This window comes from Aquila chrysaetos, chromosome 2 (assembly GCF_900496995.4).
Source record: "Aquila chrysaetos chrysaetos chromosome 2, bAquChr1.4, whole genome shotgun sequence".
Taxonomy (NCBI): Eukaryota; Metazoa; Chordata; class Aves; order Accipitriformes; family Accipitridae; genus Aquila; species Aquila chrysaetos.
In genome coordinates this window covers 31,722,092-31,737,060 of record NC_044005.1, presented here as the reverse complement: position 1 = coordinate 31,737,060, position 14,969 = coordinate 31,722,092, and the positions used below count along the sequence as shown (strand labels likewise).

The following is a 14,969-nucleotide window of genomic DNA, read 5'->3' as shown; positions in this document are numbered from 1 at the left end:
GGAGAAAGCGTGGGTCTGGATGTCAGGTACTGCAGAGACTCCAGGTTTGAGTCAAGTTACAGGGGGGGATATAGGTCTGGACCAGGTATCTGAGAGACCCACCTGGGTAAGTGGAAGATCTGCTACCGACAGTGTCTGGTGGGTGGGTGGGTGGGTGCCATACTGACACCTGCTCAGCATTCCCACCGGCTGGACCTCGGGCCGAGGGGCTGCAGCAGCCCGGCTGTACCGGACAGGGAAGGAGAGCTCGTCTACGTCCCAAAGCCCACTGGACTGCGCTTCCTTTTCACGCAGTCCACCATTACAGCAGCATTCAGACGGCAAAACATCAGCATAAACTTCAAATACAGAGCTTCAGTAGAGAAACTCCATTTTACTGTAGCAAGCGTCATTGCACCCAAGTGGGTTTCCCATCAGCTATGGGAAAAACAGGTCAGTGCTGCGGCCTCACAGCGGGATAGCTTAGGCCCCTTGAGAACAGCCTGCGAAAGACAGCAATTTAAAAACAAGCAAGCAAACAGACACAGTGGACTTCTCAGAAAAAAACCATCTTGTTTCCTTAGGTAGGTACTGCAAAGCAGGCTTTCTGGAAACGCCTGCCTGGTATTACGTCGTTTGCAAGGGCTGAGGGTAAGCAGTCTGTGGGGACCCTGCTCCTTCCCAGGGCAGAGGTTACTGATGACGACAGGCCAGGCTCCCGACGCGTTAGCCCCTGGCCACCGCCGTTTGCAGGGTTTCCCCTCCCCGCGGACCGCCCCTCTCCCCGCCGTCCCCCACGGCCAGGCAGTCCCGTAGAACACCCACCGGCACCGGCAGCGCTGCCCTCCGGCAGGAGCGGGGCGGCGGGGCGGCGGGGCGGCGGGGCGGCGGGGCGGCGGGGCGGCGGGGCGGCGGGGCGGCGGGGCGGCGGGCGCGGGCGGCGGGCGGCGGGGCGGGCCCCCCCCCCGCTCCCGCCAGGCCCCCCCGGCCGAGTACCGATCTCCAGGATCGCCGGTCCCCTCCCGCTGAGCCGGCGTGCCCGGCGAAGGCGGCCGAGCGCCGATGCAACGGATGGCGGGCGCGGCGGTGGGCGGAGCGAGGGCTCTGGCTTCCCCACTTCCGGAAGGGCGGCGGATGTTGGGGTTTGAATTGTCTGTCAGTTAGCGTGGGCGGCTCGGCGTCGGGGCGGCCGCCGGAGCGCCGAGTTGGCGGGGTTGCCTTCGGGTGAGTAACGCCTTCGGTGGGCTGAGGCTTCGCCCTGCTGCCTCCGGCCTCGGGGTTGGCTGGGCCTGGGGGTAAGGAGGCGAGTGCCGCCCTACGAAGGGCGAGGAGAGGCGGGGGGGAGGGCGGGCGTCGGGGCGCCGAAGGGGCGGTGGAGGCTGCCGCGGCGGGGGAGCGGGAGCCCCCCGCTTCCCCGTGAGGGGAGCCCAGCCGAGCCGGGCAGCAACGGGCAACAGCTTCCCAGCCCGCGCTTTCGGGCGCAAGCGGCGCCCGGCTCCCGCCGCTTGTCTGGAGGCAGAAAATAGCGGAACAACTGACGTGAGAGGTACTTCTCCCTCCCTCCCTCCCTCCCTCCTGTCACGCTTCTAGGAGGAAAACTGGCAGGAGGCGACCAGCGGCGCGGGGAGGCTCGCCCAGTGCGGCCGCGGGAGGGAGGGAGGGAGGCGGGACGGGGGCTGGCGGGTGGCTCTTCCCACAAAACCTGCCACGGCCCTTGTGCCTTTTAAAAGGACGGCGGTCAGGTTTCGTGGTTGAACCCCTGTGAGACTCGGGCAGTAAGTGGCCACCCGAATCCTAATCAGTTGGGGTTCCTCCAAACGCGGCGGGAGTTCTTCTGCTCCCGCCCGGGTGGTGGTTGCTGGGGGGGGGGTGTTCTTTCGGGACACGGCGTCGTGTTGCCAACGGCGAAATGAACTGGAGACGCTGTCATATGTACCTTCAGGATACACGGCATGAACGGATGGGATCTCGGAGGGTTCTTTTGCTCGTATGCTAGAGAAAACGTGTACCTGAAACCTTGCCTCTTGGGGTTGTTTTTCTTGCTTTTTCTTTTCCTATCCTCTACTTAAAAAAAACTCTTAAAAACACCTTATGTTCTGGAGCAGTAAAGAGTTCTAGAACTTAGCAAAACCTAAATATCCACTCTGAGGATTTTTTTAGCCTATTTAGGCAAAGTTGATACATTTTATTTACACTTCGGTTTTTATAAACACTGGGTAATCAGGTGTTCCTGCCTTGCAGATAGACTGATAAAGAATTGTTTTGTTCCTGTAGAAAGCCTGTAGGACTTGTGCGTGGAGCCTCGACGGTTGTTCTCGCATGTCTTTTAACTTGCAAATTTGAACTTCGGGTTCGTTTCCCTGAAGGAAGGGGCGGGGAAGGAAACGATTTTTTTGTTTTGTTTTGCTGGAGCCAGGGAAAGGTAGGAAGGTGCTCTTGTTTCCAGCCACATATCGGCTTTCCCCACCTGGTAGGGCTTTTTACAACACACTGAGGTGAAAATCTCGTCTTGTGTGGTTATACACAGATTATTTCTTTGTTGTATTAACCTAGTAGATTCAGGACTGTGAAGCTGACAGTGACCATTCTTGGGAAATCCTGAAGAGAAGGGAATGTGTGTGAGCTGTGTGCTTGTCTCTTGTTCCCCGTGTACCTGATTAAGTATATTTATTTTTTGTAATTTAGAAAGAGGGAAGTGTGTTTCTGGGAAAACTGGAACATGGAACCAATTATTTCATCTGACTGTCGGTGCCATGTGTGTTCTTAAGAGCCTCTTGACCTAATTTGGTTCTGGCATTGCTTATTTTTTTTTGTTTTCCTTTTAGACCATTTTCTGCTGTCATGGTTTAACCCCAGTCAGCAACTAAGCAGCACACAGCCGCTCACTCACTTCCCCCCCCCGCAGTGGGATGGGGGAGAAACGTGGGAAAAGTAGTAAAACTTGTGCATTGAGATAAGAACGGTTTAATAGAACAGAAAATAAGAAACTAATAACAATAACACTAATAAAATGACAGCAGTAATAATAAAATGATTGGAATATACAAATGATGCACAGTGTAATTGCTCACCACCTGCTGATCAATGCCCAGTTAGTCCTCAAGTGGCGATCCCCCGCCCCCACTACCCCCAGTTCCTATACTAGATGGGACGTCCCATGGTACGGAATACCCCGTTGGCCAGTTTGGGTCAGCTGCCCTGGCTGTGTCCTGTGCCAACTTCTTGTGCCCCACCAGCCTTCTTGCTCGCTGGGCATGAGAAGCTGAAAAATCCTTGACTTTAGACTAAACACTACTTAGCAACAACTGAAAACATCAGTGTGTTATCAACATTCTTCTCATACCACACTCAAAAACATAGTACTGTGCCAGCTACTAGGAAGACAATTAACTCTATCCCAGCTGAAACCAGGACATCTGGCAAAGGTCTTTTGTGTACAACTACATTTGCTTTCTAACAAAGTGCAATGGCATAGAGCAGTTGCCTTATGCCTGAGATTTTTGCCTTCCTTTTTTTTCTTTCTCAATACAACTCCTTTCCTAAAGCTCCCATAAAATGGCAGCAGTACTTTATTTGCAGTAGTTTGGATTAGCCTGAGGTTTGTTCCTGAAGCCCACCTGGCAGTCATCTAAACTGTAAATACCAAAACTCCGATCTTCAGAGCCTGTCAGGCTTCTGGTTTGGACATTGGATTTTTTTACTGGCTGCCTCTCTGCTCCTCTCCTCACTTTGGTGTGTGTGAAGGAAATTGTCTGCCTACCTGTGAGGTCAAGTGTGTGTGCATCTGCAGGCAATGACCCGTGATTCTTGTCTTGCAAAACTTACGTAATGCTTCAGCTTCCTAAGAGAAGGCAAGTCAAGATCTCCAGATATGTTCCTAAAAGGGTTCTACTTTGCACTAGAGAAAGAATAAATCATCTTAGTGCTGCAATGAAGAAATATGTATTTTTAAAATTCTTTTCCAAGGTGGCCTAGGGTGCGTGCTGTGGGACACAGTAAAGGCCAGCTCCCGGTATATCCATGTTAATCTATCTTGGGGATCTAATTCTTAGGGGCATGTGATGTTTGAAAGAAATGTGGGTTAGATGAATGTTTCTAAATAAATTACTCCCCACTTCAGAATGTAAAATACATAGTTCTAAATGGTGTAAATTCCCCTGTATGAATCCTGTTTTGGATTCCTCGCAATGTTGGGGTTTTTTTTTTTGTCTTAGGCCAGGATTTCTTTGACTAGGCCAGGATCCTGCATTTTCTCCAAACAATGGAGACTACCTTCATAGTTATGTCACTATCCTACCCAGTTAATCTTTTTCTTCCAAGTTCCTCCTGTTAATACAGTCTTTATTTGAGCACAAGTCACTGCCACTTCCTTGGTTGTCCTTGGATCATTATTTTTGATGTTTAAAAAAACTACAAACTTTTCTGTACAATTAAGTCTATACATAACTACGTGTTGCATTGGACTTTATTTTCTCTTTTGAAAGTAAAATATCTTTTTTGATAGTTTGGGGAAGTAGTTAAATGTTGCTACATGTTTTGTTGGTCTGGGAATATTTTTTCTGAACATTTGCATCCTGCTTTCTGAACCCCTATTTCTCACAATAACAGTTGAATTATAATATTCTTTTTTTCTTTAACTACTTTACTGAGTTTGGGGTTTTTTTCAATTTAAAGTAAAATAAAATGTAAAAGTGGTATATAATGGTCATTGTTAATGCACTAGATGTATGTAACACCTCATTTCTTTTTCATGATAGACAGCCAGAAGAACTCAGGATGAGTAAAAACAATTTTGACATTCAAAGTGCATGTAAGTAAGGTTTTCATTAAATAGTTACAGAAGTCTTTAATCTGCATATATAATACCAATTATAACTTTATTTGGGCTCAAAGAACAGGTGGATTTTCAGTAATCAAATTGTGTCGGAATCACTTGTCTCAGGGAATGAAAAAGAAATAACTTGTAAACTTCCTTGGATTTGTTTGCTGTAATTGGAATATTTAAAAATAGTCTTTTCTGCAAATGTTTTAAGTAACCAACCTTGGGAATTCAGCTGCCAAATCACACACAGCTGTGTTTGAGATGTATCATTCAAGACTTAGGCTGAAGCAGTACCTCTATTCTCATCACTACTATGACTGTTCTTGATGTTAGAATATTGAAAATGTATCTTATATAGCTATTGAGAATTGAAGGGAAGATATTAAATGTCTGTGGAAGTATGTTAGTGAGCTAGGAACTGCAGAAATGGAGAAATCCTCAAGGTTTTAGTTGACTCCAATGTTGTCTCAAATCCTTGAATGTTTTGAAACTCACATACATCTTAAAAGCACTGGTAGCATATGACTTGATACAGTCAGGATACCATTCATAGGCTTTTAACAAAGGTTATCACATAGGTATACAAAGAAGCAGTTAAGTTGCTTCATGGATTCTTATATGGTGATGTCTTTATGTACAATACTAAAAACAATTAGATGGCATATTTCACATGCATCTGGACATTGATGGCCATTTGATAATTATCTTTGGGTGTTTTGGGAAGAACGTTTCAGTTGGGAGCACAATCGGCTTGTGAATTTAGCTTGGGTGATAGCCCTCTCCTGAATCAGCAGGCAGGTGGAACTGCTGAAGTATTTTCTTTTCAGGAACTAGAGAAGGAACAAACAGTACCCTCTTCTGTATTTACCATGGAATTCAACATTAAGGAGAGAGGGGTATCTACCATCCTTTTATCCAGTGATCTACTTCAAGATGCATGTGATTAAAAAAGATGAAAGTTACTGCTCTACAGCTGATCCATAGTAATTCCAGTACATTTACTGTGATTATAAACATGATTCTATATTTTAGTCTGTGTTCTCTGTGGACGGACAGATGACTGCCCTGAAAAGTATGGAGAAAAAAGGACCTATGTGGAATACGATCTCACTGTTCATTATTACTGTTTGGTAAGTATATGGTATTGATCTTGGAGCTTGTCTGTTTTAACTGGGAAAAAAAAAAAGTAAATGCAACAAGTATTAAATAGTAATAACCTGTCCAAACAGTTGTTGTAACAGTTTTGTTGTTGTAAAGCTTGAACTGTCAGCTTCAACTTGTAGCCTTGAAGGCTTGTACTTGTCACACACAGCAGATGAAATAAATAAATCCCAACAAGACTTTATTCAAAGTTAAATTCTGTTCACGATCCATTTAAATGAATTACTTAGTTAATTTTCCCAACCTATCATAGCAATGAAGGTACATGTTAAGAGAAATGGAACAGATTGCACCTATGTATTAGCTTCTATAAGAGAAGTGTAGTTTCAAAATCTAGAATGTGAAAATTCCACCCCTTGTGAAAAATGTAGAGAAAAGTCTTTTTTTCCTTGTTTCTCATTAGTTCTTGTTTGGCTGTGAGTTATTCTCTGACATTATATAGGACATTGTAACACTTAAGAAATAGTCCCTACTTTTCAGGTTAGTAATATGTACCCCCTACTGATCATATACAGCTACAGTATCAGTAATCAGAAGCTTATAATTTGAACAAAGCTATGGATATAAACAACAGTTGAGTATCTTTCATTATTACACTTGACATTTTCCAATATTCATATTCTTAAAGGTATACTCAGACTACCTTTCAAACTCTAAATTTTTGCAGGTCTTTAAAATAATATGACTGCTTTAAAAAAAAACTGGGGTTGGTTTTTTTTGTTAATAAATACAGTTTGAATTTTTTTCCCCCAAATTAAAAAAAAAAAAAAAAACAGTCTCAAGAATATCAGGAACAATTTGGCATTTTTGTTTGTTTTCTCAATCAGTTCTTAAAAGACTGTTGATTGCAGATGGCGTAATAGGTTGGATATTGAATCCTTTAAAGACTAGTCAGAGTGGAGGTTTTCTGAAGTTACATCAAGATAGAGATTTTTTTTTTTTCTTAAATTTTAAGCAGCTGGAAGGAAATTTAGGTCTGTTTGTGATAATTTTGTCTCGTGCATAAGGCCATATGAAATAATAGGAAAAAGTCCTTTCCTGATGGAGCAGAAGAGCTAGGAAAGGGCATGCTTGCAACACTGAGCCTTATGATTTATATGTAACTTTACAGTGATGAGCTTCCTGCAGTCATCTTTTAGGTTTTGGTCCCTGCTTCTTTTTAAAAACAAACAAAACCCTGTGATTTAACTTAAATATAGTGAATATTATATAAGAAAAGAGTTCTTCTAGGAAGAGACCAGTTAGTGGTGCAGTTTCATTTTTCTTTGCCAAATCTCACAATTAGGAAAAAAAATATTCTTAATTGGTTTTCATATAAAATTTTGCATTTATTCGACTAAAATATTGATAAAACTCTAGTTAGAAAATGGTGCTGTGTTGAAATAATAAAATGAGAACTATAAAATGAGATTGTGAAGAATACAGGAGTCATCAGGGTGTGAAACTATTTAGTTAGTTGAAGTCTGTGAAGTAACTGCCTTACTAAGTAACTTTAATCTAAATTGTCATTAGGCTCTTCTGTCTTGCCTAGTTACTTCACTCTGTTTTTATTTAATTCTTCTCTGAAGTGAATTACTTTTCCTCTTGGGTTGCACTTCAGCACAGATACTTCCTACTGTGCTTCATTAGCTCCACAGCACATTTGTCATTCATGTTAACTAAACTAATTTAATTTTACTTCCTCTGAAGCTTTATATGCTGAAAGTAGTTGTTTGACAATTATCTGAATAGTCCGTATACTTCAAAAAGGAAGGTAAAATACACCATCTTGGGCTCTACAGTATTAAATAAGACTTTGATGTTATGAAATACTTATTTTCATGTTACTGGTTACTATTCCCTATTGTGTCATATTGGGCAAAAATACATAGATGTTTTGGATCATTTTTTTAATCATTAAAATGTTTGTACACAAGCTTTGTCAGACTAAACTTCTCTCTTACTTGACAAATGCAGTGTAGGTAATTTTAAATCCTTAGGTAGGCAAATGTTTTAAAATACTTAATTTGTTTTCATAGTTGATGTCCAGTGGCATTTGGCAGAGAGGGGAAGAAGGTGAAGGCGTAGATGGGTTCTTAATCACAGATATTAGAAAAGAAGTAAATAGAGCTGCAAAACTGGTAAGAATGACATCTTTGGTATTTACAAGGAAAAGAAAAAGTAACTTTTAAGTGCACTTAGTATCACCTGTGGGGTTTGTTTTCTTTTCTTTGTGGGGTTTGTTTTCTTTTCTTTGTGGGGTTTGTTTTCTTTTCTTTGTGGGGTTTGTTTTCTTTTCTTTCTCCAATGGGCAGTGTGCTGAGCCCATTCAAGCATCTGAATTTTACATTTAAGTAACAAGTATATTGGGTTTGTGGAACCCACAAGGGACAATAAAACTTGCAGAAGTTTGCTAATATTTTTATTTCCTGGGTATGTTGCAGATAAATGAATAAGAGCAAATTACACATGCATTATACCTCATGAGATTATGCTCTAGCCTCAGGCTGGCATTATATAATTTTATAGATGCAACTAAACTATAGGTACCGGTAAAATAACTTGTATTTTGGCTTATGTGTCACAAGTCAACATGCGTATAAAACCATACATAATAAAAGTCTGTGAAATAACTATATATCTTTACTCTTTGAAATAGAGCTAAAACACAATAGTCTTGCACTGTTACAATCTATTGGCTGATATTCTTTCTTACACACTTTATAATTTTTCTGTTGGTTTAATTCTGTAATTTTATTTGGACTTTAGATGTTAATATTCTGTTATATCTGAAACAAATTTTTCCTAGAAATGTAATATCTGTAAGAAAAAGGGTGCTTCAATTGGATGTGTAGCTCCCAAATGCAAACGAAGTTACCATTTTCCTTGTGGGGTGCAAAAGGAATGCATTTTCCAGTTCATGGAAGACTTCAGGTAAGTTCTGGTGTTTTGTTGCTTTTTCATTTTCCATTCATTATATTTATACAGGAGGCGATTTTTTTCATGGGTTGTCATTGGATAGTCTGTTAATTGTAAACGTCATCTGGGTTTTCTAAGAAAAAAATATCTGATTTGTGGAAAACTTGAAGGCCAAGCAGTTATATTGCATACCTAGTACCTAAGTAAATTCTCAACCCTTTTAAAGACATAATTTAACGCTTCTACAAGTAGTTAAATTGTTTATAAACAATTGAGCATTAAATCCTAAACTCTGAAATACCTGCAAAATGGTTGGTTTTGGTTTTTTGTTTGTCTGCCTCCTGTGCCTTTGTTGAAGTGGCAAAGGTTTGGCTGCCTATCTCTCTCAGTAGTGAAAATACACTATGCCGTTCTGTCGTGTTTCAAAGCACAAGGCTTCTAGATCTGCTTATTAGAGATGGATTGCAGGAGAAGTGGGTTTAATATCAAATGTCTAAAAAACCGTTTTGTTTTCTTTTACTATCATCTGTCATCAAAATACTCTTGAGTGCATTTAATAACAGCTTTATTCTGCCTACTGTAAGCTGAGTTTGTAGGGTGGGTGGATTGAAGTCTGGCGGGCACTTTAACTTCTTAAATAAACAACTCTTCAGAAGTCAAGCACACGTAAAAAATAATGCATTTTCAGAAAGGTTTCTTCTAGAGCTGCATTTCTTGTCTGTCTTATATCTTTGAAAATATGCTAAATTATAAAATTCATCACACTAACTAGACTCTGCAGAATCCATGTGCAAGCTCAAAATTGCTACTTTAACATTATGGTAGCATTGAAATATAGGAGGAACTTAAAGTTCTGAGGACAGGAAATGTATTATGTGGACCAAAAGAAGTTTTGAGAGAAAGGGGGTATATGATCTCTGTAATTTACAGAGCATCAGTTGGCAACATGCTTCTTCCTTACTATTGTTCTGTTGACTTGCTCTGTTAGATACATAATTTGTTTATATCTGTTGTGGTTTAACCCTGATAGGCAGTAGAGCACAACACAGCCGCTTGCTCACTACCCCCAGCGGGATGGGGAGAGAATTGGAAGGGTAGAAGTGAGAAAACTCGTGGGTTGAGATAAAGACAGTTTAATAGGTAAAGCAACAGCTGCATGCGCAAGCAAAGCAAAACAAGGAATTCATTTACTACTTCCCATCGGCAGGCAGGTGTTCACCCATCTCCAGGAAAGCAGGGCTCCATCATGTGTAACGGTTACTTGGGAAGACAAATGCCATCACTCTGAATGTCTCCCCTTCCTCTTTCTTTCCCCAGTTTTATTGCTGAGCCTGACATCGTGGTCTGGAATACCCCTTGGGTCAGTTGGGGTCGGCTGTCCCAGCTGTGTCCCCTCCCAATTTCTTGTGCACCCCCAGCCTGCTCGCTGGTGGGGTGAGGAGCAGAAAAGGCCTTGACTCTGTGTAAGCACTGCTCAGCAGTAACTAAAACATCCTTGTGTTATCAACACTGTTTTCATCACAAATCCAAAATACAGCACCATACAAGCTACTATGAAGAAAATTAACTATCCCAGCCAAAACCAGTACACGTCTGCCTTTTTAGCTTGTTGCACAGTGTTTATTCATGAAAAAGAGATATAATAGGGAATTCATTTTGCTATCTTCAAATTTTATGAGGAAGGTTCTTAAAATGTTGTTTTGATAAGGGAACCTAAAATTATTATTTTTAGATCCTACTGTTGGGAACATAAACCAGTCCAAAAGTTTCCAGATAAAGAATCTAGAGGAACTTCACAGTGTACAATATGCCTGGATTTGGTTGAACAGCTTCCAATATACACTGTATTGAAAAGTCCCTGCTGTAAAAATGCTTGGTTTCATCGAGAATGCTTGCAGGTAACACATTCTCTCTTTCTTTTCTCTCTGCATGCATGGAGATCACATTTCTGTGTTGTGCTTAAAAATAATGGAACAGTTGCTTAAAATTGGGTAAAATTGCTAAGGGTTAATGTAGGGAGTAGGTATGGAAATATAGTAGGTTTGAAGGACAATACTAAAATTGTGTTTTGGAGGCCAGTGTCTTACAAGTAAGTTGTTTTTTTTGTTGTTGTTTGTTTGTTTTGTTAAATGCTATTAATTCCCCTCCCTGCCCCATGTTTCTGCATGTGTGATACACTTCATGCCTTTAGTTATCTGTAGGAACTGAAGTCTGGCCTAGGTAATTCCCTTCTTGCAAGTCATTATGTGCAGAATCTAGGTGCTAAAAATGTCATTCATCCATCATCAGTTCTCTTAGCCTAAGTCCAGAGCTGGAATAAGTTATAACTTTTAAGTTTGTACACTCATTCTAGAACTGGAGAGGTTGACTGAAAAGGATTGTGCTTTTGTTTATGAACCTGATTCTAGCATGTGAGCTCTTGTCCTTTAAAGGAAGAGAAGATGCTTGCTGTTTGCTTCAATGTCAAGTGATGTCATGATTGATGTCAGCTTTAACATCCATGTCAGGACAGTATGCATGAATGTAATGGTTATAGATATTAAGGCGTATTTGTTGGCATCCTAAGGGTGATAGTAATTCAATAATTGGTTTTGGTTTTTGTTGTGTTTTTTTTTTTTCTTTCTTCACACAGTATCAAGCTTTGAGTGCTGGGATATTTTTCTTTAGGTGCACAGTATGTAATAACAAGGACAAATTTCAAAAAGAAATGTTGAGAATGGGCATACACATTCCAGAAAAGTAAGTAATTTTGTAAATAATCACTCTTCTATAAAACTTTGATAGGGTGTTAAAACAATTTTTAATTTATTCTATAGAACTGCATCTATTAAAATGTGAAACCTCAGTTCTACATTCAGTGGTAGAAATGTTTGGTTTGGTAAGGAGTAGCCTGTTTCCTTTCAGTTATGCATAAAAATTGTCAAAGGCCAAATTAGTGACCTCAAACATAAAGCAGGAAGCTCTGAAAAGTCATTTTTAATGCCATGATTCAACCAGGGACCTATTTAAAAGATTAAAACACTTCTTAAATACAATAATTTTTCATTAACATAGACGTTGCTGAGAAGTGTATTTTCTGTGCCCAAGTTTTTAAATTATCTGAATTTCTGTCCAGACAGTATTATAATCGACTGATTACTCATCCATACAGCTTCTATCTTCTCCCAAGGGATTGCTAAGGATATGTTGTGGTGGGTTGACCCCGGCTGGATGCCAGGTGCTCACCAAAGCTGTTCTGTCACTCCCCCCCCACCCCGCCCCAGCTGGACAGGGGAGAGAGAATATAACAAAGGGCTTTGGGGGTCAAGATAAGGACAGGGAGAGATCACTCACCAATTACTGTCACGGGCAAAACAGACTCCACCCAAAACAGACACCTTCCCTCCACCCCTCCCTTCTTCTTGGGCACAGCTTCACTCCCGGATTCTCTACCTACCCCCCCTAGTGGCGCAGGGGGATGGGGAATGAATGGGGTTTATGGTCAGTTTATCACATGTTATCTCTGCCACTTCATCCTCTTCAGGGGCAGGACTCATCACACTCTTCCCCTGCTCCAGTGTGGGGTCCCTCCCATGGGAGACAGTCCTCCACAAACTTCTCCAACGTGAGTCCTTCCCACAGGCTGCAGTTCTTCACGAACTGCTCCAGCATGGGTCCCTTCCACGGCGTGCAGTCCTTCAGGAGCACACTGCTCCAGCGTGGGTCCCCCACGGGGTCACAAGTCCTGCCAGAAAACCTGCTCCGTGGGCTCCTCTCTCCACAGATCCGCAGGTCCTGCCAGGAGCCTGCTCCAGCACAGGCTTCCCACAAGGTCACAGCCTCCTTTGGGCACCCACTTGCTCTGGCATGGGTTCTTCACGGGCTGCAGGTGGATATCTGCTCCACCGTGGACCTCCATGGGCTGTAGGGGGACAGCCTGCCTCACCATGGTCTTCCCCACGGGCTGCAGGGGAATCTCTGCTCTGGTGCCTGGAGCACCTCCTCCCCCTCCACCTTCACTGACCTTGGGGTCTGCAGGGTTGTTTCTCTCACATGGTCTCACTCCCCTCTCCAGCTGCCATTTCTGTGCCCCAGCAACTTTTTTTCCTTCTTAAATATGTTATCACAGAGGCGCTACCACTATTGCTGATGGGCTTGGCCTTGGCCAGCGGTGAGTCCATCTTAGAGCCGGCTGGTATTGCCTCGGTCGGACACAGGGGAAGCTTCTAGCAGCTTCTCACAGAAGCCACCCCTGTAACCCCCCCACTACCAAAACCTTGCCACACAAACCTAATACATATGTTTAGTATAACAACTGCTTCTAAAATTCTGAGCTGGTTTTCATAACTTTCCACCATTTGATGGGGCTCAAAATAAGACAAAGTGATCAGAATGATGTTTCTTTGTTAGAAGTAGTATTCTTTAATAACTGTTAGTCTTTTGAGAGACTACCATTAATTCTCTCCAGAGACAGAGGCTCAAGATTTTGGAGAGGAAGAAGAGTAAATATACTTGGTGAACTTTGCCATACTGGCCTCAAAAATTCTGAGTTACTTTTCATGAGACCATTTTCAGTGGTAACCTGAGTAGACTGCCAAAACAAATATCCATATCTGCTGTGAGAAGGAAAGCGGAATAATATGAAACACAGCAAACATGCACTGAGGTCATGCAAAAAATAATAAATGCTTCCATCAACTGTATGCAAGAAAAAGTCTGTCTGTGTATTTTATAGTATTATTTTTGTTCCAAAACTTTTTTCTTCCTCCTCTCAGTTGTCTAGCTGTTGCCTAGAACATTACATGATTGTAATATCTTCTCATGGTTATTACATACATCTTTTCCAAAGACAGAGTGACCTATTTAAACAATCAGAAATACACTTATAATAACAGATCTTCTGCCTTGTTTATAGGGATGCATCTTGGGAACTTGAAGAGAATGCATATCAAGAGTTACTGCAATGTTATCAACACTGTGATGTTAAAAGATGCCTCTGCAAGAAAGGAAGAGACTATAATGAACCTGATAGGTATGACACTTTTGTAGGAAGATATAACCTAGGGTGGAATAGATCTTCGGTGGTTTTTTAATTATTTTTTTTTAAATGCTTTAATACTTTTCAGCATCAGGTTTTAATGTCAAGCCAAGACACAGTGTCCAAGTAAAATGTTTGTTTTACTCCCTATAACCATAATATTTCAATACTAATTTTCTCTAATTTAATCAGGTTATAAAAGCCGAGAAAACCAAACCAATCCATTATCAGTTACCTTGTCCTTGTTCTCATTTGATACAGAGCAGAAGTAGAATTTGTATATCCGCATAACATGTAGAACAGCATGTGCTTAAACTAATGTAGTGTAGCTTTCATTCAAAGCTTAATTCAACAATTTAGTAATTGTTAGAGTAATTAATACCTTTACGAGAAATTCATTAAAGTACTAGACTACGATGAAAACTAATTAGCTGTGTAAAATCAATCTAAAATCAACGTAGCTGCGAGCTATCTCTCCGCATGCAAATGGCAGCTAGAATATGGCTGATAGCTTAATGAGGGGCTTGAGTGATCATGTAAAAGGCTTTATTCTGCTCTACCACTTGCTTGATTTTCAATTAACAAGTTCATTTTCTACATTCTTTCTTGCTTTATTTGTGTGCTTCTGAAATGTATGTCTTCCATTGGCATGAGTATACACAAAGCTGTCAGACCCTCTACTGCAAAGACTTGTTTCTGTAGTACTGTGGTAGGTTAATGTCTCCAGGGAGTAACTTTGCTTTGTATATATATTTGACCAAACATTGCTTAGTTCATTCATGGTATGTGTGCACCTTAGGATTTACTTTGCCTTTAAGAGTTGGACCTTAGGCTTCCAATATTTGAACTAGTATCAGTCACGTTGTTCCATTGTATGTTTAAGCAAAATTGAAGAAATCTAGACAAAAACCCAACAGATACTTAAACACTGTCATTAATGAAGAGTCTTATTCAGAATGTGTAGGAATAATCAGATATGCTTCTTTGAAAAATTTACCATTCAGAAAAGCTCAATGGTGAATACCCATAAAATACAAAGAATGTTGCTGGCTAGCAACATGAGGAGAAAATACTGGCTGCAAGCTATTGACT

The 14,969-nt window shown here is 41.5% G+C and overlaps 1 protein-coding gene across 1 annotated transcript in view; it reads left to right on the top strand.

The window, feature by feature from the left end:
* Positions 1 to 990: 990 nt before the first annotated feature.
* The window catches only part of G2E3 (G2/M-phase specific E3 ubiquitin protein ligase), a 25,763-nt gene continuing 11,784 nt past the window's right edge, over positions 991 to 14,969 (top strand). Inside the window, exons 1-8 of the mRNA XM_041120263.1 lie at positions 991 to 1,203; positions 4,736 to 4,789; positions 5,834 to 5,931; positions 7,981 to 8,082; positions 8,751 to 8,875; positions 10,593 to 10,758; positions 11,493 to 11,599; positions 13,755 to 13,871. Of these exons, the coding sequence (XP_040976197.1) occupies positions 4,756 to 4,789; positions 5,834 to 5,931; positions 7,981 to 8,082; positions 8,751 to 8,875; positions 10,593 to 10,758; positions 11,493 to 11,599; positions 13,755 to 13,871 (749 nt within the window). The 5' untranslated portion in view covers positions 991 to 1,203; positions 4,736 to 4,755. The remainder of the gene's footprint in view (positions 1,204 to 4,735; positions 4,790 to 5,833; positions 5,932 to 7,980; positions 8,083 to 8,750; positions 8,876 to 10,592; positions 10,759 to 11,492; positions 11,600 to 13,754; positions 13,872 to 14,969) is intronic.